This window comes from Equus caballus, chromosome 16 (assembly GCF_041296265.1).
Source record: "Equus caballus isolate H_3958 breed thoroughbred chromosome 16, TB-T2T, whole genome shotgun sequence".
Classification (NCBI taxonomy): domain Eukaryota; kingdom Metazoa; phylum Chordata; class Mammalia; order Perissodactyla; family Equidae; genus Equus; species Equus caballus.
In genome coordinates, this window is record NC_091699.1 from 38,703,007 (window position 1) to 38,726,034 (window position 23,028).

At 40.2% G+C, this 23,028-nt stretch overlaps 1 protein-coding gene across 6 annotated transcripts in view; it reads right to left on the bottom strand.

Annotated features, from left to right (window-relative positions):
* The window catches only part of PTPRG (protein tyrosine phosphatase receptor type G), a 675,839-nt gene that overhangs the window by 607,943 nt on the left and 44,868 nt on the right, over positions 1-23,028 (bottom strand). For 2 of the 6 annotated variants that reach the window (XM_070238720.1, XM_070238718.1), the window contains exon 1: positions 1,628-1,900. The exons of the other annotated variants lie outside the window; for them this stretch is intronic. In XM_070238720.1, coding sequence (XP_070094821.1) covers positions 1,628-1,646 — 19 coding nt within the window. In that variant the 5' untranslated portion in view covers positions 1,647-1,900. Of the gene's footprint in view, positions 1-1,627; positions 1,901-23,028 lie in introns of those variants that run through there. 6 annotated transcript variants of the gene reach the window in all.

Below are 23,028 nucleotides of genomic sequence, written 5' to 3' on the forward strand. Positions count from 1 at the left end.
CAGTATTTTGATCTATGATTTGGATTAAGATAGAGACTGGAGATTTTACCAACGGACACAGTATACAAGTTTAGAATGAACAGATCACACAATAGATCAAAGCACCTAAATTTCAACCATCCAGGAAGGTGGAGCTAAAACCAGCAATATGAGATTTCACCATGTAAAATATTATTTTCAGATTAACCAACAAGTAAATACAGTACAGGAGCAGGGGGACACCAGACTCTTCAGTCAAGAAAGCAGAACAAATGTTTACACCAGCATTATTCATAATAACCAAAAAGTGAAAACTACCATCAAGTGATGAATGGATAAACATAATGTGGTATACTCATAAGAGGACTGTTATTTGTCCCTAAAAAGGAATGATGTTCTGATACATACAAGATGGATGAACCTTGAAAGCATTATGCTAAGTGAAAGAAGCCAGTCACAAAAGGCCACATATTGTATGATTTCATTTCTATGAAGTGTCCAGAAAAGGCCACATATTGTATGATTTCATTTCTATGAAGTGTCCAGAATAGGCAAATTTATAGAAGGAGAAAATAGATAAGTAGACGCCTCGAGCTAGGGGGTGTTCAGGGGAAATGGAGAGGTGACTGCTAAAGGGTATGGGGTTTCTTTTGACGGTGATGAAAATGTTCTAAAGTTGATGGTTGCAATGGTTGCACAACTCCGTGAATATAAGGAAAACACTTTAGATGGGTGAATTGTATGATATTTGAATTCTATCTCAATAAAGCTGTTAGGAAAAAAAAAATCTGGAGCATTTAGTTGCCTATATGTTTAAATAGAGACGGTAATATACTGTAATTGCTAGGAAAGCTAACCTGACTTCAGATTGGCTCAAAATAAGGAAAAACTTATCCGACAATGAAAAAGACTGCCAACATGCAATAGTGAGCTCTTCAGTGCTGGAACCATTCAAGCAGAAACTACCTGACTTTTCAGTTAAGAACACAACCAAAGGGATTTATTTCAATTGTGGGTTAAAAGCTCAAAGAAACTATCTCTAAAATACTAAAATTCTAATATTTGTCATGGATGACATTTAAGTGACTGAAGGATTAGTCATTAGATTAGGATATGTTTAAGAGTACAAAATGTGGAGGTAGGTCTCCTGGAGTCAAACCCATACGCCCCCATTTAATAGCATGGCCTTAGGGAAGCAATCAGCCCAAGACTCATTTTTTTGTTTCTAACTTGGAGTCAATAATAATAACATAAATCAATACTTTATAGGCTAACTGGTAAGAATTAAACAACATAATGATGAGGCCTCTTCTCATAGCATCTCATTGGATTTTTAGCCTTACGAGCCATAGCAACTCAGCATTTTTAGTAAAACTACATGAACTATAATAATTTCTAACTAAAATTAAAATGCCATCCAACAGCATTCACTGATTCAAAACGGGCAGGACCCTCTCCTAAACAGAGGTTGCAACATATGTTGTTTTCCAATAAATACACAAAAGCTCTAAGAAATATTAGTGCTGTTTTCGTACCTTAAGGAAGGCATGGTGTAATAGTAGACAGAACCCTCCCAACAAAAAAACTAATATGCCTCACATTTTGTAACTTACTAAATTAACACAATACAATTTTATGGATATCCTACCTTTTTCCTTCATTGTCATGCTTGACAGCTTGTTTTTCACCAACTCACTTTACTGGATGTTATTTTAACATCAAAAACAGAAGCCCTATGCAACCAAATCACGCCTGTTATATGGCTGTTTGAGAGGCGCCAACGAGGAGAAGTCAAGTCTTTATATACACTCAGGAAGTGCATATGCGTATTTTACAAGGTCTCAGCTCTCCTTCAAACCTTGTCTATTATAAACACAGCCTTTCGATATGTTCTCACTTTGAGATCGCTTACACCGCTGACTATTTGCAGGGCAGAGGAATGCAATCAAACACTAAAGCTTCAAGGAGATTAGAGAACTGCCAAGGTCTGAACTATATCAACAGCTCGAAATCAGTTCATTCAACAGTGCTTTGACAGTATTATACCCACTAAACAAACATGGCAACGGTGTGCACATCAGATAGGGCATCGTGTTCCAGAAGTTTGTTGCTGAGACTTCTGGGAAATGTCCTGTCATTAGATTTATTCCCAGAGGACAAGCATAGGCATCCTTCTCAGACAGTAAACCCTGCGACAAACACTGCCCCAGGTAGTTAGGAAGCTCATGAAAGAAAAGGGGAGAACCCCAAACCTCTGCTGAGTGGGAGTCAAGAAGGAAAGTTTTCTCTTGCTATCTGTGCTTTAAAAAGAATTCTAGCCAGTCAGAGAAAGACGAACTCTATATGACTCCACTCATAGGTGGAAGTTAACATATTGACAAGGAGATCTGATGGGTGGTTACCAGGGAAAAGGGGGGGTGAGGGAGGGCACAAAGGGGGAAGAGGTGTACCCACAACATGACTAACAATAATGTACAACTGAAATCTCACAAGGTTGTAATCTATCATAACATTAATAAAAAAAAAAAAAGAATTCTAGGGGCCAGCCCCATGGCCTACTGGTTAAGTTTGGCGCACTCTGCTTTGGGGGCCTGGGTTCGTGCTTTTGGATCCGGGGCATGGACCTACACCACTCGTTAGCCGTGCTGTGGCAGCATCCCACATGCAAAAAATAGAGGAAGACTGGTACAGATGTTAGCTCAGGGCTAATCTTCCTCAAGCAAAAAAAAAGAGGAAGATTGGCAACAGATGTTAGCTCAGAGTGAATCTTCCTCAGCATAAATAAATAAATAAAAAGGAGAAGTCTAGTCTAAAAGTTTAGTTTTCTGCAGAAAAATCATTTGACAAAATCTAACACCCTTTCATAATAAAAACATTCAACAAACTAGGAATAAAAGGAACTTCCTCAACCTGATAAAGGGCATCAGTGAAAAACCCACAGGTAACATCATACTCAATGGTAAAGGGTTATGTGCTGTCCCACTAAGGTCAAGAACAAGATAAAGGTATCATCTGCTCTCAACACGTCTCTTCTGGAGGTCACTTCTATTCACTTCTACACTGGAGGTGCTAGTCAGGGCAATTAGGCAAGAACAAGGACTAAAAGACAGCCAGATTTGGAAAGAAGAAATAAAACTATCTCTATTTACAGATGTCATGATCTTGGATATAGAAAATTCTAAGGAATCCACAAAAAATCCTATCAGAGCTAAAAGTTCAACAAGGTTGAAGTTCAACAAGATTGCAGGATACGAGATAAATATACAAAAATCAATCATATTTCTATACATTAGCAACGAACAATCCAAAAATGAAATTAAACGTGTGTGTTTCCATCAGCCTTGTCCCAAGGAAATTCCAAATTTCCAAGCTATAAACTGGAAATTATAAAGTCATTCCAATGATTTTTATTTGTGGCTCTTGGAAAACGACCTCAATCGCACCTTAAGCAATTAAAGATTCATTTGTTTATTTAATAAATATTTATCAAGTGCTTCCTGTAACCCAGGCATTAAGGAAAACAGCAGTGACCGAAAAACTCCTTGCCACTCCCCCCATCATGAAACTCACATTCTAGTTGGGAAGACAAGACAAAAACAGATGAGCAAAAAATTATAACCTCCAATAGTGCTAAGTGTCATAACAAAAACAACACAGAGAAGAGAGATGGAGGCTCATGGGAGGATGGCGTGTGCTTCAGACACAGAGGTCAGGGAAGCCTCCCGGAGGAAGTGATAGAACAATAAACCAAAACAAGAAGAGGGGTGGGGGGTGGCTTTCTATGCAACTGGAACAGCATGGCTAAGAACCCCGGGGTGGAAACAAGCCTGGTGTGTTCTTGAAACAGCCAGTGTGTAGGGTAAGCAAGAGGGCTTGTCCAAGGCTAGTCCTACGGGAAAGACAGGAGCCAGATCACATGGGGCCTGGCAGGCCATGGGTCAGAGTGAAAGCTTTACCCTAATATATAATGGGAAGCCATGGGCAGGGAGGGGAGAGGTGAATGAAGTAGAGTGATCACTCTGGTTCTTGGTGGAATAAATGGTCAGAAATGCTACTGCTGTGTGCCCCTGGGTATGTGGCCCTATCTCTCTGAGCCAACAATTTATACATCATAACTGCCTCCCAGATTTTCTGTGGAACTAGTGGATGATATGCACACTTCAAAGCTCTTTGCAAACTGAAATTTGTTGCTGAGTATACAGCAAAAGTATCATCGCCCTTACTGAGGCCTTTCCTAATCTCCTAAAACAGAAGTAATTTCTTTCTCTAGAAACAAAAAGCACTTTATCTTTCTACCTCCTTTAACACTTATCACTTTCTATCCAGTATTATAAGCATTATCTATTTATCTTATCACTTCTTCTGGACTTCAGATGGCTGACTCAAATCTCACCTCTGCAGAACTGATCACTTCCAATTACTGGCTTCCACGGCCCCAACTCTACACAACAATCAGAGCATCTATGTCATTTTATTGTAATTGATTATTTACATGTCCATCTTTGTCACTAGGTTATAAATTCCTAAGAAGCAGGTTCCATGTCTTGTTCATATCTTTGCCTCCAGTGCCTACCTCACTGGAAAATCAAGGGGAAGATACTGGTGTGTTTGCAATTTCCCTTTTCTCTGCTGATCAAAAAAGTCTTCTCAACATGTGAGTAGAATAAACACTTACAGTATTCAAACTATTTACAAAAACAAAGGGCTTAAAAACTGACAACATGTATTTGTATATAACAAATGTAAGTTTTAGACAATAAAATACTCACTTAACAAACCTGGAAGGATCTTTACATCTGGCAAAAAGTTGCTAGCCATTCATTTATTCATCTGTTCGTTTATGACTGTACAATTTCATGGTAGTAAAACTACAACTGTTAGCTTCGATTCCTCAATCTCAATAACACAGTTCCTGCCCCCCAAAAAGTCTCAAGATTTTAATTTTAACCTTAAAGATACATTTTCTTCTCTTTTGTTAAAATATATTTGACATATAATATTGTGTAAATTTAAGGTGTACAACATGTTGATTTGTTATGTATATAATACAGTTGCCATTGTAGCAATAATTAGCACCTTTACCATATTACCTAATTATCCTTTTTTTTTAGTGGTTGGACTCATTAATAGTTCTAGGCTCTTAGCAAGTTTGTTGATTATAATACAATATTGTCTATATTCACTATGCTGTGCATTAGATTTCTAGGGCTTATTTACTACTCGTAAATTTGTACCCTCAGATAAGATCTGTCCTGTTCCCCCACCCCCATCCCCTGGCAACCACCATTTTAATCCATTTTCATGAGTTTGACTTATTTATTGATTGATACAAAATGTAAAATTATTTTATTCAAGAACACAGATTAATTTGATTTCACTTGGGCCTAGACAACTATTTTAAATCTAATGGTTTCCATAAAATGCTTAAAATCCAAGTCTAATTCTTATTGTGTGCTATCTACCCCACCAAAACAATGCAAACTGAAATTAGTTCTTGTACTTTTGAGACACACATCAAAGTACCTAAAGACTCAAAGCAGAAGACACAGAAATCTGAAGTTCTTTTTTTCTTTCAAAGTTAAAAGTCTGCCTTTCTACTTCCTACTCTCAGTTCGAAATAGCTGGTTAGGAAGATTGGAGAGGAAGACAAACCCTGGAGTATCTTCTGGAATGTCTTCTGATATCCTGTTCTCTCTGTGTGGGACTCAGTTTCATACCTGATGGTTACTAGTTCATCACTCTACATACTGAAAATATTAGCAACTTGTCTGGAGGAATAAAAAGGAGTCTAGAGTAAGGTGTTCCTTTAACATCTTTTTATGTGTCAGCCGATAGATGAGTGGTTCTCAAATTGTGGTCCAGACCAGCAGTATCAACATCAAAAGTGATCGTGCTAGAAACGCAAATTTGTGGACCCCACCCTAGCCATTCAGAGATTCTGAATCAGAATCTCTGGGGGGCAGGGCTCAGCAATCTGTGCTTTAAAGACTCCCAGATGATTCTAATGATTCTGATGAATGCTGAAGCCTGAGAACTGCTGTGCTATGCAGATTAAAAAATGGAGTCACACTTCATAGAACTTACAGACTTTCAGGAAAATAATTGTGAAAACATGTATGTTTCAGTGAAGCCATGGGCAAGACACAAAGGTTATACAAGGGCATCTCCTGTTTTTCTCAGGATATCAGGAAAGGCTTCACAGAGGGGGCTACACCTGATTAAAACTTGAGAGAGTAGGAGTTTGCAAAACAACCACATGAAACGGGCATTCTAGATAGAGAGAACTAGAAACAGAAGATTTAAATTAGACCATAATCAGGCAAAGATTTTGTGGTGGTTGGTGTTTTAAATCTTCTATAGAATCCTTTGCTCTTGGGGGCTGGCCCCGTGGCCAAGTGGTTAAGTTCATGCACTCTGCTTTGGCGGCCCGGGGTTTCATCAATTCGAATCCTGGGCACGGACATGGCACTGCTCATCAGGCCATGCTGAGGTGGCGTCCCACGTGCCACAACTGGAGGGACCTACCACTAAAAATACACAACTATGTCCCGGGGGGCTTTGGGAGAAAAAGGAAAAATAAAATCTTTAGAAAAAGAATCCTTTGCTCTTGATCTGGTTTTCAGAACTTCATGGTTAAGTCCTTCTCCAGTTTGAAAGATACACTGGGGAAAATCTAGAAAACAAACCAGGGAAGCCAGAATCCATAGGAGAACATCATGATATACTGGTCAAAGGTCTGAGCCAGATAAAGAGCTGGAGCAAATGTTAATTTTTGTGTACTTGGCTCTTAATACTTGGGTATAATTAACACTTTTGTGTCCATAGACAAGTTGCTTCACTTCTATGATGTCGTTTTCTTACCTGTAAGTAGAGATAAGAGTACCTACACCATAGGGTTGTTGCTTGTTGGGGTGATTAATTGAGATAAAGAATTTGTTTTTTTTTCAGATTCCACATATAAATGATATCATACAGTACTTGTCTTTCTCTGACTGACTTATCTCACTTAGCATAATGTGCTCAAGGTCCATCCATGTTGTCACAAATGGCAGGATGTCCTCCTCTCATTAAAGATACATTTTCTAAGTAGTTGACAATTACTATAGTACTTTGGGGAAAGTACACTGATATGTCTTTCTATCCTTGTTGCCAAAGAAACTTGAGATGATAAGTATTTTGAACCAGGCCAAACCACAAACACACTGCAAAGAATGTCAACTGAACTGGAAAATTCCTTCGGCTGAGCCAGTCTTTAAAAAGATCCCCCAACGAGCTCTCCAAAGAAAGACAATAACTTTTTTTCTAATTGGGAGTGGACACCAGGACAAAACATCTCTGACTTGGAAAAAAGTCATTATTAATAAAAGTATAGAATGCTAAAGTATTAACCAGGTGTTTTATAATTTAATACCTAAGACACTTAAGAAAACGTAAATGTTTAATTTCAAAGTGGCTTTCATACTCATACAGGAAGTTGGAAAGCCAGAACAGCGCAATTTGTTCATATTAAGTGAATTAGCTCAAGTCAACTATTTCAAAATGAAGATAATGACAACCTCTTTAACTAAATGAATACTTATTTCAAAATATGCTCTGGCCAAACTCCATAAAAAAGATCCGGAATAAGGTCCAGGAAGCAAGACTACAGTTCTCTCCGCATCATTTTATTTCCTCCCAGTAAGATCATCCACTTAAAGCACACATCCAGCTCACCAATTCCTGCGCCCCATGGCCAAGAGACACCACTTAAATGCACGTCTCAGTGATCAGGCCAAGCTCAGCATCATTGGGCACATTACCGCAGCCTGAGTGACGTCTCCGATTCTGTGATTTACTGTCCATTACTTGATATTGCTATTCTCCATCCACCTTCTGTTTCCAAATGTTTTGCTCTAACACTGGACTTCATTCCTGGCATAGTGCTCCTTGCCAGTCTGATAGAAGAGCCCAGAAGGGAAAAGGAGCTCAAAGCTGAAGATGTGCACACTGTAACACTGGTTAACTTGGAGAGCCTCTAGGAGATGAAGTGGAATCTGCCATTTATTACTTCACAAACTCCACGTGCCTCCAAAAGAATCCACAGTAAACCTTTACCCTTTTTATCTCCTTCTTACCGGAGACCACAAAAGTAATACCAGTTGCAAGCTTTAAGAAGATACTGCTTTCCTGTGGAAGCAGCTTTGTTCACAAAGATCTCTCTATACTACATTATGGAAACCTTTCCAACTCTGAGGTTAAAACAAAGCAGCAAGGCAGACAAAGAGCCAGGAAAGCCATTTCACAGTAACCAAACTACCAGTCTCTGTCCGTCCTTTCTGTGCCCCTCTTTTATCCAGAAAATATTTGAGATATAGATCAAATTTAGGCAATCTTAAAGATCTTGCAGGTGCCCAAAGTGAACTGTTGGAAAGCACAGATGCCTATCTCCCAAATGTCCCTCCCTCCCTGCCCCTCGACTTCCCATATGGAATGAATAAGAAGCAACATCATGGTGAAAATAGATGGCTGATATTTCATTGAAAAACTGCCCTCTTTACCTACACCCTGGAGAACATATATGGCTTGTTGGTTACAAGCATGACTTTGCACAGACCTGGCTGCGTTTACCAACAAAGACGCGAGGAGTCATGAGACCTCGATCAAGTTCCTCAAGCTCTCTGAGCTTCCTTTCCTTCCTTGTAAAAGGGGAGTGATTCTCACCTTGCAGGATATTTGGATGGAATAAATCAGACGTTTCTTCGTGCAGCACCTGGCACAGGGTCAGAGCTGGATAAATGGTAACTATTCACCTCGCCTTCCCTCACCCGCCTCCAAACTGCTTCAACTTAATCACACCTTCTTCCTAGATCCAAATAATTTACCACCACCATCATCATTATAAGCTGATAGGGCAATGTTGCTAGAAAAAAGAAAAAGGTACCAAAGACAAGAGAAAGGATGGGGGGTGGGGAGAGGATAAGAGGGAGCGGGAGATACTTTATGTTCAAGTTAGACAGAAGAGCACAAAAATATAATTCTGGTTTGCCTTGTTCCTCAGTGGCTAGCACAGAGCTGACTGAATACACAGTGGGCACTCCAAAAAAATACTTGTAGCATGAAAGAAAACACAAAAATGAAAGTGATGGCTCCACGCTGAGACCGGGGATAAATGTGCCATAAATCCTGGCTTATCTCAACTATCTAAACTTAAGGTCTAAGGTATGACCCCAAAAAACCTTGGCAACAATCCATTATAACTGTTGTTCTCTTCACACAGGAATGTTTGACCAAAGGGCAGAAAGATTTTCCTTTGGCTCAGTTTACAATGAAGCTGCAAACCATTAAACCGCACCTCATTTGACCTTAATAAACCCAGGACCCGAGAGAACACAGTTATTCATTTCCCTCAAGTCCTCCCATTGGATTCTTTCATATTTTAAACTTCTTTTAATGACTTTCTACTGCATTCACCAAATAAAGAATCCTCCCATTGATAATTAAACACCTGCTAGTTCCTGTAAAGACATTCTAAAATAAAAAAAGTGAAGAGTCTGATGAATAAAACATCCCCTTTATTCCATGGGGCTGAGTTCAAATAAAGGAAAATGAGGCATTAAATAAAACTTGTCATTCTTTGAGGCTTGGTTGCCACAGTTAGTGACCATACTTATATTGAGACTACTTTGAGCTAAAAGGTTATATATCAAAATATTTATTACCCCAAGAATAGTTAAAAAGTAGTTCTTGTAAAGTCAGCAGTCATCATGAAGAATAGAACACGGATAGGTTATTATTATTTTTTAACTTCCTATTATAAAAATTTCAAACATTCAAAAACAGAGAGAAGAGCCCCCACATACTTCCTGCCTTCAACAATTATCATACATGGAAAATCTTATTTCTGTTTACGCCGACGCACTCCCTACTCCAACGGGATTAACTTAATGCAAATCGAGGCATCATAATTTCCCCCATAATTAATACAGTCTCTATCACTAAAAGATAAGGACTTTTTAAAAAATAATTCCTACACTACTGTCTTGTCTATACCTAAAAAGTAACAATAATGCTGTAAGTCAGAGATAATAACTAGTGTCCAAATTTCCCCATCTCAAAAAAAAAAAGTTTAACATTGATTTGATAAAATCAGTATCCAAAGGCCACATGTTGCATTTGGTTGCTATGACTCTTCAATGTCCTTTGATCCAAAGGTTCTCCTCTGCCTTTTTAAACTGTTCAATGTATCTGTTGAATAAGCAGCGTCATTTGAAGTATAAAATTCCCCTCATTCTAGGTTTTGCTGACTGCATTCCACATGCGTCATTTTACATTATGCTCTGTCCCCAGCATTTGATGGAGAAGCTTGATCTGATTCAAATTATTATTCTTTTTCCCAAGAATACCTCATAGGAGGTAAGATGGGCCATGTAAATTAAATTGGATGACAATTTCATGACTTGCCAACCAGACTTCCTCCCCGCCAAGCGTTTATTCCTGACATTGCAGGGAGGTTGCCATCCAGCAGCAGAATAAGAAGCACCAGTTGAAGACTGCCGCTCTTCCTTCCCTGACTGAGCTCCTTACTCTGAGAAGGTTAGTGGATACAGAGAACTAACCCTAAAATTCCCTTCTTTCTATCTCACATGTAAACATTCCCAACTCCTTGGCACACACAGGTTTTGAACAGTAACATTCTAAATAAGAAAGATCACATTCAAGGGGCCGGCCCAGTTAAGTGTGCACATTCCGCTTCTCGGCAGCCCGGGTTCCCCGGTTTGGATCCCCAGACATGGCACCGCTTGGTAAAAGCCATGCTGTGGTAGGCATCCCACATATAAAGTAGAGGAAGATGGACACGGATGTTAGCTCAGGGCGAGTCTTCCTCAGCAAAAAGAGGAGGATTGGCAGTAGTTGGCTCAGAGCTAATCTTCCTCAAAAAAAAGAGAAAGATCACATTCAAGTCACCTCCCCATTCCACAATCTGTCAATATGGCAAACGTAACCCCTTATGTCTTACATTAAATAAAAAATGGAATTCTGGCTACAAAATCCCTTTTTAATGGCATACCAGCAGGCAAATATAGATTTTTCAAGCAATAAGCAATTTCTACTATCACTGCTTAGGGAGGGGGGAAAAAACAGCCTTTCTTTTTTGCTGCTGTCAGGATGGACGATTACAGTGTAGAAAAATGCATTTTTAGTTTTTAAAAAAGCTTTATCGGGAAATAGGCCACGATGAAGCAATTCATCTATAAAGCAATAGGGATGTCATCAATTTTACCTTACACTTGAATCACACTCTTGATTCCTATTCAGCTATATTTCAATTATGCCTTTTATTTAAAGACAAGCCCCTACAAACACATAATGTCACCTAAAAGTGATCTTCAAAAACAAAGCCCCATCAGGACTGGAAAGTTATTCATTTAATGCATAAACTACTCTGCTTCACTCCGGAGGTAATGGTCTCAATGCTGAGAAATATTTGCAAAGAAAAAGAAAGCAGCTGGAAGAACACTGGCTTAACATTTTTTCCAGATTTAAACAGAGTTGAAGAAATTCTGCAATGGTGGAAACTTCAACATCTTTAAATTTTTTATACTCAGAATGTGACTTAACCAAGCCCCATCCTTCTGAACTTACCGTTGGAGGCTGAGACATTGAGGAGTATGTGACAGAAACTTTAAACAGCCTGAGGCAGCTTGTCGTGGGCAAACTCTAGGATGACACTCTAGGGCATCGCTGTCATGTAAATTCAAGAAGAGCACCAAACGGCCCACAACAAACGTGACTGTGACCATGTTGATACTTTATTCTAAAGAATGTGGAATAACACAGTAGACTCTTGTATTTCTCTGTCATGGGCTTGCAGCCTACCCCAGTGAATACCCAAATTCAGGAGTGCCATAGCTGATAATCACATCCCTAAAATGAGGACAAATGGCCCCTTCAAAAGCCCTTATTGATTCTAGAATCTCAAAAGCAAGTTAAAAGTCATTTACAAAACAGGAATTTTTGGGGGGTAGGGGAGGGCAATTTTTCATAAAGAAGTATTTGATTTTTTTTTTAGAAAGAGTTTTTGTAACCAGAAAAGAGACTAAAACTTCATTGATAATATGTTACCTATGCACTGTTAGTGGTTGAACTGTGTCCCCAAAAAAAGGATATGTTGGAGTCCTAATTCCCATTACCTCAGAATGTGACCTTATTTGCAGACAGGGTCTTTACAGAGGTAACTGAGTTACCATGAGGTCATTAGGGTGGGCCCTAATCCAATATGACTGATGTTCTTATAAAAAGGAGAAATGTGGACACACAGGCATGCATAGAAGGATGACAATGTGAAGACACAAGGAGAAGACGGCCACCGATAAGTACGGAGAGAGGTCTGGAACAGATCCTTCCCTCACAGCCCTCAGAAGGAACCAACTCTGCCAATACCTTGATCTCAGACTTCTCGCCTCCAGAACTGGGAGACAGTAACGTTCTGCTGATTGGGCCACCCAGTTTGCGGTACTTTGTTACAGCAATCCTAGGGAACGTGTATGTACCTATATGTAATGTGTGATAATGGTAACATTAATGTCAAATGAAAAGTAGCAGTTGCCAGACAGGAACTGCATTATGACGCTATCAGAGACCCAGGGCAGGGGCTTAAACACACAAAGGTTGATTTCTTTCGTACAACAAGAGGAAGGCAGGTGGCTACAAGTAGGCACTCAGCAGCTAAAAGATGCCCAAGTCTCTGCAGTTGCCTTGGCCTTTCCCTCATGGTCTCAAAAACAGCTGCTGTAGCTCCAAGTTATCACATCTGTATTTTACGTCTGAAATGCAAAATGTAGAAAATCAAAAAGAGTACACTTCCCACCCGAATGGACGCCTTCAGAACACGTTTCCTGGAAGCCCCAAACAACATCTACTTGAAACTCATCAACCACCCCTTTTTGCACGGGAAGTTGGAAAATGTAGTATCTTAGTTAGGGTCATTGCCATCCCCAATAATACAAGAATTCAGTTAGAAGGAAGGAGGAAATTATCTTGATTAAGCAAATCTACCCAAAGCTCAGAGAGGTTAAAAACTTGCCCCCAAGTTCACAGCTATTAAGTGGGACAGTCAGGATTTAAATTCAAGTCTCATCTTAATTGCAAACCCATACTTGGAACCACCACCCTATACTGTACCCTCGGCAAACCCAAAACCCTACGAAGGGGTGGTCCAAGGTGAAAAAGGGGTTGGCCTCCCAGGAGCTGCTCCAGAGCTCAGCGGCCTCTCCTTCTGGCTTTCAAGGTAAACTGAGAACCTCTGAGCATTCAAAGGCAGCAGTCAGGCCAACAGAGCTTCTGATGTGCCCCCAATAAGCAGCATTTTCTGAATAAACATGAGGCTGCATTTGGTGCTTGGCAAGAAAATTTAGAAACAGACATACCCTGCCTGCTACTATCCCCTTGGGTGTTTGTTTGTTTAAGTGATATTTACAATCCTCAAGCAGGTGAAGCCTTTCTCAGGTACTCCTTTACCTCGCTTCTACAAATGGCAACCGGAAGTTTTCTTCAAGAGTCTTTAATTGCTCCTTTCCAATTTTAGAAGGCCTGTATTTATAGGCATCCGCTCTACTTCACTGTCAATATTTTATCTCTGCTAATTGAAAGAGGTTTTCTTTCTCAATGTTGGATAGCATCACTCAGGAACCAAATTCTCTACCCTGATAACAAAGGTCAAAAATACTAGCCCGAGCATCCACAGCTGTAGCACCCCCTGAACAAGCCACTCACTCATCAGGGTTTTCACAAGGAATTCAGAGCCCCTTCCTGCTCCTAATCTATCTAACCTACTCTATGACTGAACGGATGACTTTAAGAGAAAGAAATCTCCAGCTGCAGTTAACCTCATGGTCCTTTCCCTCCACTTCTCCAGGTTATAATTCCCCAGTGTTCCTCTGCATTACCATAGAGGTGTCCTGTCCTCCTCAGTCAAGCCAACCAGAATCTCTCCCAGAGATGGATCTCGATCTTGAGTGGAGCGCCATCTCTTAAAAGAAGACATGGTGGCCGACTCATTCCAGCACCAGTTGGCCATTAGCTCCCACTGTCCTGGTTCCTGCCCTTTCAAGTCACGCATCCCATTTTTCCTTCATCCTGAGAATAAACCTATAGTACCCTTCCAAAGCCAAATTTTGACTTAGTCAGAATCCACTCATCCATCCCACTGCTAGCAATCAAGGAAACCCTCCTGCATCAGTTTAATATGCATGTAAGATATTTCCCTGATATTAGACACACAGTGGAAAATTAGTCTCTCCTTTAGCTTCAGGGGGTCAGGCAAGAAATTCTACACAGGAGAATAAGGATATTATTACTTTTAGTGTAAGTTGCAAAATAATAATCTCCCTTCATTGCATTTAGGGTGCAAACGTGCCTTCCTAAAGACAACTTGTAAAAAAGGAAGTGACTGAGGCACTTAATCTGATTCATTAAGAGGCAGCTTGCTAACTGGAAAGAACCAAAATATATTGCCCTTCATCTCTGCTCAGTAATCCACACAATTTATTCTCGCCTATTAAGGTAAGACTGTTACAGAATGAGCAAAACCAGAAAACAGATTCTAAAAGACATGAAAAGTTTTACTTCGCTCAGTTATAGGATTTACAATTATTTGCATAATAAATCAAAGAAAACCACTTTCAGTTGCAAGAGGAAAGTAATTTACAAGATTCATAAGTCCCTGTTATTTAGTAAAATTAGGTCTTTACCTGCAGTGTCTAAAATTCCGACAACATAATCTTTCAAATCAAAAGAGGTGGCAGGTCCCAAAATATGTACTGCAATCTGTCACTTAAAAATAATAGCAAAAAAAAAATTATCATCCAAAGTGATTGACAATGGAAAATTACAGAAGTGTACCAACTTCTGTTTGGCACTAATGACAATTAGCAAAATCTCCTTTCTGAAACCCTTCCAGCTCCTGCTTCCTCATTCACCTTCTCTAATTCCAAAGCAAGTCTTCTGATTCAATGCAGAGAACGCCTTTTAGCCTGACAACTAAGAATTAGTTCTTTGATTACTCACTCAGCTCGGTGTTGGACAGGGAGGCAAGAAAAGACAACTGACCACAAAAGAAAGTTAAGACTTGCTTTCCGCCCTCCAGAAACTGAGTTTACTGGGGCAGAAGAAAGTGAAAGAACACCTAAAGTCGATCACATAACCGTGCCCAGCAAATACTTTACCACTTGTCATTTTGGTATCTAAGCTCTGAGCTCAGAGAAATCAGCGGTGGCCAAAGAAGTGAAGACTTTTGAGAAATACTCTCAAGAATTCCAAGCACAGGGACTGCAGAGAGAATAATTACACCATAATTTATTTATTTGTGTGTGTGAGGAACATTAGCCCTGAGCTAACATCCGCTGCCAATCCTCCTCTTTTTGCTGAGGAAGATTGGCCCTGAGCTAACACCTGTGCCCATCTTCCTCTATTTTGTATGTGAGATGCCTGCCACAGCATGGCTTGATAAGCAGTGCATAGGTCCGCACCCAGGATCCAAACCTGCAAACCCTGGGCTGCCCAAGCAGAACGCACGAACTTAACCATTAAGCCAGCAGGCTGGCCCCTACACCATAATTAAATGGGCATTTACCTAATGCCAGGCCCTGTGCCGCCTCCTTCACATGTAGCCTATGTAATCCTAGAGAACTACATTGGTTAGCCATGACCCCCATTTCACAGATAAGAAAACAGAGAATCAGGAATTTACCAGCCTGCACACCAAGATCATCTACCAGTAATACTTTGGACTAAGAGATAAATCTACTGATTTTTTCATTCACTCTTTCAAATACTATAATTATTCTAACTTCAAAGCCATACAGAGAAGACCTCAGAGAAGAAATATATATAGAAAATACAGTGTCCCAGTTTCCCCTGGTACCAAAAAAAAAAGAAGAAAAAGAAGGAAGGAAGGCAGGGAGGGGAAAAAAAGAAAGAAAATTACTGAGACGAATCAGGAAGTGAACTTCTAACACTCAGCATCCAGATAAAACATGAGATGTCAGCTTTTGTTGACCTACTCTATTTCTAGCTATATTTCACACCTGGGGAGGAGAACCACTTCTGAATGTTTAGCATTAATCCAATGCCTTCTGCAGCTCACACCACACAATCACAGTAAAGGTTCAAGATTAAGACGCTTATTTTAATGAGATGCCTGCAAGATGGAAGGGAAGGCAGCCCAATATCCTCCATTAGCTGGACTGCCCATGACCTGACGTCACCAAGGCAACACTAGTGCCTGTCATTTCCAGCACTGAGCACCCAGGGGTACATAAGACAATTCCCTGGGGGTGAGAAAAAATATTTAACCTTCTATCATAATAGTTTTTACTTCATGCTTTACATTTCTTTATGCTTTATAATCTACACAATATTTTAGTATAAGATCACATATACAAAATTGATAAAAATAAATATACATATATTGGGGGCATGGGTCCAACTTTTTTTAATGATGAGAAAATGAATGAGATCAATGAAGACCACCAATTCACACCAATCTGTTAAAAGAATAAAATGTTAACTTCCAGTACCCTCAATAGCTAAACTAAATGACATCACTTTGGAACCACTCCATTAGCTAGAGAAAAAAAAAACCAACTCAAGTTTCATTTCGGTCTCTCTTTGAAAGGTATTTGATTTCTAGCTGATTCTGGGCACAAACAATGGCTGACCATTACAAATCTGTGGGGCCACCTCATTACGAGTTCATACTGCAACCAAATCCCATTTTCCCTCTGCAAATTCAATTCACATCAATAGCCCCATATATCACTGGCTACTGCTGTTGGCTGCCTGATTTTGAAACATAAAATTTTTTTTGAAAGATTACTGCCAACACATAATAGGCAAACTGCAATTTCAATTCCCTACACATGTGCTTGAAGGAGGGGGCTATACAGGCTACAAAATGTAAATGAAGCCTGTTGTTATCAGCTGTTTATAAGCCCCATGACATCCTCCTCCCTTATTCCTCCAGTCACGTAAGGCAGGAAAAAAACACATCAAAAGTGCCGCCATTCAAGAAAGTGCTTTTATTATTGTACTCTATCAGTTCCACGGTCTCTGAATTTTCTGAGCTGTGTACACAAAATGCAACAAAATTAAGCCGTGGTGGCTGGGTACAGCCAGTCTTCATTAGGGAGAAGTCAGTGTGAAGGGGGAGCACAATCACATGACGTTGTTTATTAAGATGTTTTCATAACCAACCAATTCGTTTTATGAATCCATCACTTACAAGAACTAACATTTAAGGGTGATATCTATTGCAACAAAGGTAGACTTCATGGGGGGGCACAGAGCAATCCGTTTTCCCCAAAGTCCATAAGCAAATCTACTACCAGGCCTATTGCAAACTTCTGGTTCTAAGATATCATCTGCCTAACACATTGCTGGTTCACCGCTCACCTGTGACTTCCTTGATGAATTCTTCCAGAAAACACTATTTCTTAGCAATGCATGTTTAATTTAATATACTACCCACTGGTACTGTGATGGGAAGATAAAATACAATAGATCCATGATGAATCCATGCCCATTTGGGAGACAAAGGGAGGCACGATGAGTTCACTGTTGAGTGCTGGGTTCCTCAATCAATACCCTCACTATTGACACTGTGCACCAGATAATTCTTTCCTGCAGGAGGCTGTCCAGTGCACTGTAGGATGTTTAGCAGCAATCCTGGCCACTACCTACCAAATGATAGTAGCACTACTTCCCAGCCCTGGCAATCAAAAATGTTTCCAGACACTGCCAAATGTCCCCTTGGAGGAGGGGGAGGCAAACTGTGAACTCCTGGTTGCAAATCACTGGTCTTGTGGGTCTACATACCCATCATCAGGCAGAAATTTTATGTACATCCTTCGTATGAGCAGGGAACAACATGCACAAATCCATTGCACACCCACGCAATAGGCTATTACACCCATAAACCTTCCTGGGACACTGAACAAAGTCAAGTTTGCCTATGAAAAAGAAGGCGACTATGCTAAGGTACTAATGTTGATCATTAAAAGTCTATTAACAGGGGGCCGGCTGGTGGCACAGCAGTTAAGTTCATGAGTTCTGCTTCGGTGGCCCGGGGTTCGCCAGTTCAGATCCCGGGTGTGTACATGGCACCACTTGGCAAGCCATGCTGTGGGAGGCGTCCCACATATAAAGTAGAGGAAGATGAGCATGGATGTGAGCTCAGGGCCAGTCTTCCTCAGCAAAAAGAGGAGGATTGGCAGCAGATGTTAGCTCAGGGCTAATCTTCCTCAAAAAAAAAAAAAGCCTACTAATAGTCAAAGGTACTATTTATTAAAAAATATTTATATTCTGCCAGCTTATAATTGCATTGATTCAATAACTATCCAGAGGAGAACACCTGGAAAATATCTGCCATGGGTTTTCCATATTCATCAAAGAAAGCTTCCAGAAAGATTAGTTTTATGGGCCAAAATTTTTCATTTAATCAATTGTCAAGAAAGCATTAAGAAAAATTTCTTCAGAGTCAAACCCCCTTAAAAGAAGATGAAAATGCTGTAATATTTAGTTTAATGGAAATAAAGAGGTAAAAGATGTTTTTCCTAAACAACCACCACTGAACTTCTGCAAACCAATACTAAAAAAAGACAATTTTTATTTAACAGTTAAAGAAACCAGCTTCCAAAAGCTCAATTGCCATCTGCAATTATAATCAGGCCTAATTTAGAATACCCCAACATGTTTTAGTCTTAATTAAAAATGGCACATCCTTGCAAGGGAATGCAATGTGAATTCACAATTCAAATGTGAGCAGGACACATGCACACACACATCTAATGCTAGAGTCTAGACTTGGGACACTTAACTATTTTACTAGTTTCTTAATGGATGTAACTGCAGTATAAACTTTGCTTAACTTTCATATTTTAAATTAGAAAAGCGTGTGGATTATCTCAAGACAATTTGCCAGAAAGACAAATGGATTTTCTAAGCCTACCATCTTTTTCACACAGCACATGGCTGATCCTGTATTCCAGCCACTATTATCTTTACTCCGCATGAAGGGCACAATGCTTCAGGGTAATATTTCCACTGATGCAAAATAGTTTTTCCACCACACTAAATAACAAGATTTACCAAGTACCACTTGGCCTCTTTGTAAGCTTAATAATTAGTTATAATAACGTGTCCCTGCACGTTTATAATTCAGTGTAATTTTTATATTACAATTCCTTAATATGGTCTCCAGCACAATCAGCCTTTTGCCTACAGAACATTAATGCAGACATTATCTGAAAACCACCACACAAACTCCTGATGTCGGTCAAAGCCATTTAAAAGAAGACAAATACAAAGAAGACACAGAATGGAGGACCTATGAACAACAGAGGCACGCCTTTAACCTACAGGATTAAAGAGAAGGGTTCTCCTATCTATCCACCATGTAAAAATCCAACTCCTTCCAAAATTCATTAGTGTTACATTCAGGTTCCCCTGCTGGAGCAGAGCCTCTGGCAAGGAAGGCAAGAGGGGGGTGGAAAGCTGTAAACAATAAGCGTGCCTCCCATGTAAGCCTGTAAAATTAAGCCTCTCTCAGTTGGACAATCAGCTTTATATAGCTAATCAGGAAGAAAGAAATGAAGGCCATCTGCTTCTTGGAAGAAGTTCTGTATCTGATTAACACTATCTTCTTGAAAGTAAACTTCCTGCGTACAAGGGGACAGGAGAAAGCAAGAAGACAGGAATACCCTTTTAAATTGCCTGTGCACCCTGACAAAGCCACATGCAGATCAAGCCCCTGACTATTTTATGCAGAAACAATAGAAGAATGATTAAATGCTGATGCCCTAATTGGACAGACCTCACTTGATTCCTAGCTCTACCACTTATTAATGGGTTAGCCTTTGGCAAATAATGTGACCTCTCCATAGTAGGCTAGATAATTGACCCCTGTATCCAGGTCCTTTGCCGGTCAACTCTGCAGTTCCTCCCACAGTATACTTCTCTGTCCCTTGACTTGAGGCTTGGCCGTGTGACTTAGGTTGTTAGCTTAAGAGTGAATTTATTGTAAAAATATGGGATTGTCACTCAAATACCAAGGGCAGGGATGTAGCTAGCCTCAGACACAAAGTAGGATCAGGCACTCAATCCTTCTACGAAGCCTCCAACAGTCCTCTTCTTCCATCCCCTCTCCGACCGTCTACTTGACTCCTTCTTACTGAACCAGGCTTTCTCTGTCTTCCATGGCCAATGGAGGAAGTCAACTATGAGCAACTTCCTTTCCCAAATCTCCTTGGTTCAACACATCAACATATCTGCAGGAGCAGCAGCAGTGCCTCAGTCCCAAGGTGGGTCAGGAGCCCACCATCAACCAACCCAGCGGAGCCAGGGATAGTCTTCAGGGCTGCCACCTAAGTTGGGTTCTTGACATACAGCACCAAGGTCAACTGAGAAAAATGAAATGCAGCTCACATACTCTGCTTGCCATGCTGAGTACCTTGGCATGTGGCTGCTCTCTGCCAGGAGGAAGAAATAACATTTTCTTTGCACAAAAGCACTATCTGTCCAGAAGGAGTGCCCAAGTATGGTGAGGAAGGCTTCTCTACCTGGGGAGAGAAGGACTTAGCACGGAATGTTGGTATCTGAGAGAGTTGAGGAGGGTGTCTACATGGAAGAATGACCCAACATGGAAGGGATTGGTTGAATAAGTAAATATATTCAAGATAGTGGAAACCAGGTTACTCACTGTCAGAAAAGGGAGTTACATATACAGAAAGGAGAAGACTAAATTGAACCATGCGGCCTTGAAATGGAATTAGAGGTAGTACACTCATAAATCATAAAAATACAGACGTAAAAGTGTGTGTATATAGATACATATACACAAAGAATCTCTAGTTGTGTCCACTGAAAGTGTGTGAGAGCTGTCACATCTCATGAGCAATGACACACTTGATGCACAGATCTTGGTTTCTAAATATCATTCTCCTCTAAAAGGAATCAGAGCTCCATGGCCAAACCCAGGGTGGGGACCAGCAAAGCACAAGATGAACCTGCAACTTCTTCTTCTAGAAAGTAAGGAAGTGCTCAAATAATGATGGTGACACATGTCAAAAGAACACAAGAACCAGCTGGAAAGAACTCCTACTATCTAAATGTGGGAGGAATTTGAGTATCAAAATAACGGTAGTGACAGATTATAACCCATTAAATCAAACAGAAATCCATGAGTTCAAACTGATGGAATAAATGAACAAGTTGAAAGTTTAAAGGAAATGGCCTTAAAGTATCTATCCACAAAATATTACAAAGGGGGTTAAAAAAGAGTAACGTTAACAGTGGAGAAGCCTGGCGGAGGCTGCCTTTATCAAGTGATCAAACTTAACATCACTAGCAATGGGACACATGGACAGCATGTGCCACCTGACAGGATACAATGAAAGGAACAGAGGATCATTTCTGTGATACTTCTGCCCTGATGCATAACCTGAATCTAATCGTAAGGAAGCCTCAGACAAACCCAAATTGATGGACGATCGACAAAATAATCAGTCTGTTATCTTTAAAATTTTCAAGGTCATAAAAGTCCAGGAAAACCTGATAAATTGTTCCCAAAACAAAGGAGACTAACAACTAGCACATGATCCCAAATAGCTCCATTTTTTGGGGGACAATCAGGGCAAATTTGAATCGGGTCTCAGGATTAGATAGTAGTGTTATATCAAAGTTAATTTCCAAGCTTTGATGGATATATTGTGATATTATAAGAGAATGTCCTTTGTAGGAAATACACATACAAGTCCTCAAAGAGCACAGGGTACCAGGTTGGCAATGAATTCAAACTGGTTGCCGGGGTGGGGCGCGAGGTGTCTTTTATTTGTTGTTACATTTCTTTCTGCTTTTTAAAAGAAATTTTTTAACCTATAATGTGTAGAGTACAAGCTGGCCAAGGAAGGAGTGGGCCCTTTCAGAAGGTGGATGGAGAAGCTCATTCAGAAAGGACACTTGAGCTGAGATGTACAAGAGAAGGAGCCACCATGCAAAAATCCAAGGAGTAGAGATGATAATTATGGTGCTGATTTTATAACAAAACAGTACCGCCACCCAACTCATACAATGCTCACTGAGTGCAAAGCGATGGTCTAAGTTATTTCCATATTTTAACTCATTTATTCCTCACAACAATCTTATATTATTAAGTATATCGAGTAAAATTATTATTACACCCCATTTAAAGACGAGAAAACTGAGACACAGAAAGGTTTCAGTAATTCACCCAGGTCACAAGTTTGGTTAGTAGCACAGCCAGGATCTGAACCTGCCAGTCTGGCTCCAAGGTCTATACTCAACTACTATGCCATCAAGGCAACCCCAGGCAACTAACTGTACAGGATGCCAATGTAGAAATGGAGCCAGGACTGTCAGGCCATCCGAGCCACGAATACTGGAGCGAATAAGTGAGTGGGGAATAGCAGGAAAAGATGTGAGAAGTGGAGATAGGTCCACAGCTGAGAGTCTGGACTTTTTCACATGTAATGGGAAGACGTTTCTGAAAGCAGGAAGACTACTTAGAAAGCCGTCACCATATTTTAACACAGACAGGATAGTGGCCTAGACCAAGCCAGTAGTGGAAGAGATGGAAAGCCCTGGCCAGAGAGACTCAAGATTTATTTTGAAGGTGAAGCCAACAGGACCTGGGTAATTGTTCTAGAAAGCCAGGCCATGAAATCACCTTTTAGGTGAAACTGTATTCACCATCCAAATTCCTTGGACAGACTGAATACGGAGAGGTCACAGTACACTGCTGGTGGTTTGCTGCTCTGGGCACCTCATGATCCTTTTTTAAAAAAAAAAGCACAAAGTGCAATGAACCCACCCCAACCCTCTTCTGTTATGCAGCCTTCAGTACCCCAATAACGGCTCATGTTTTATTGAGACTACATCATCTTCCATTTAAGTAACCATTTTCCCCTAATAATAAATAATGTCCAGTTCATTCTGATTTCATAGCTTTCCTCTTTACAAAGAGAATCTCTCCCCCACCGATAAAGTCAGTTGTTC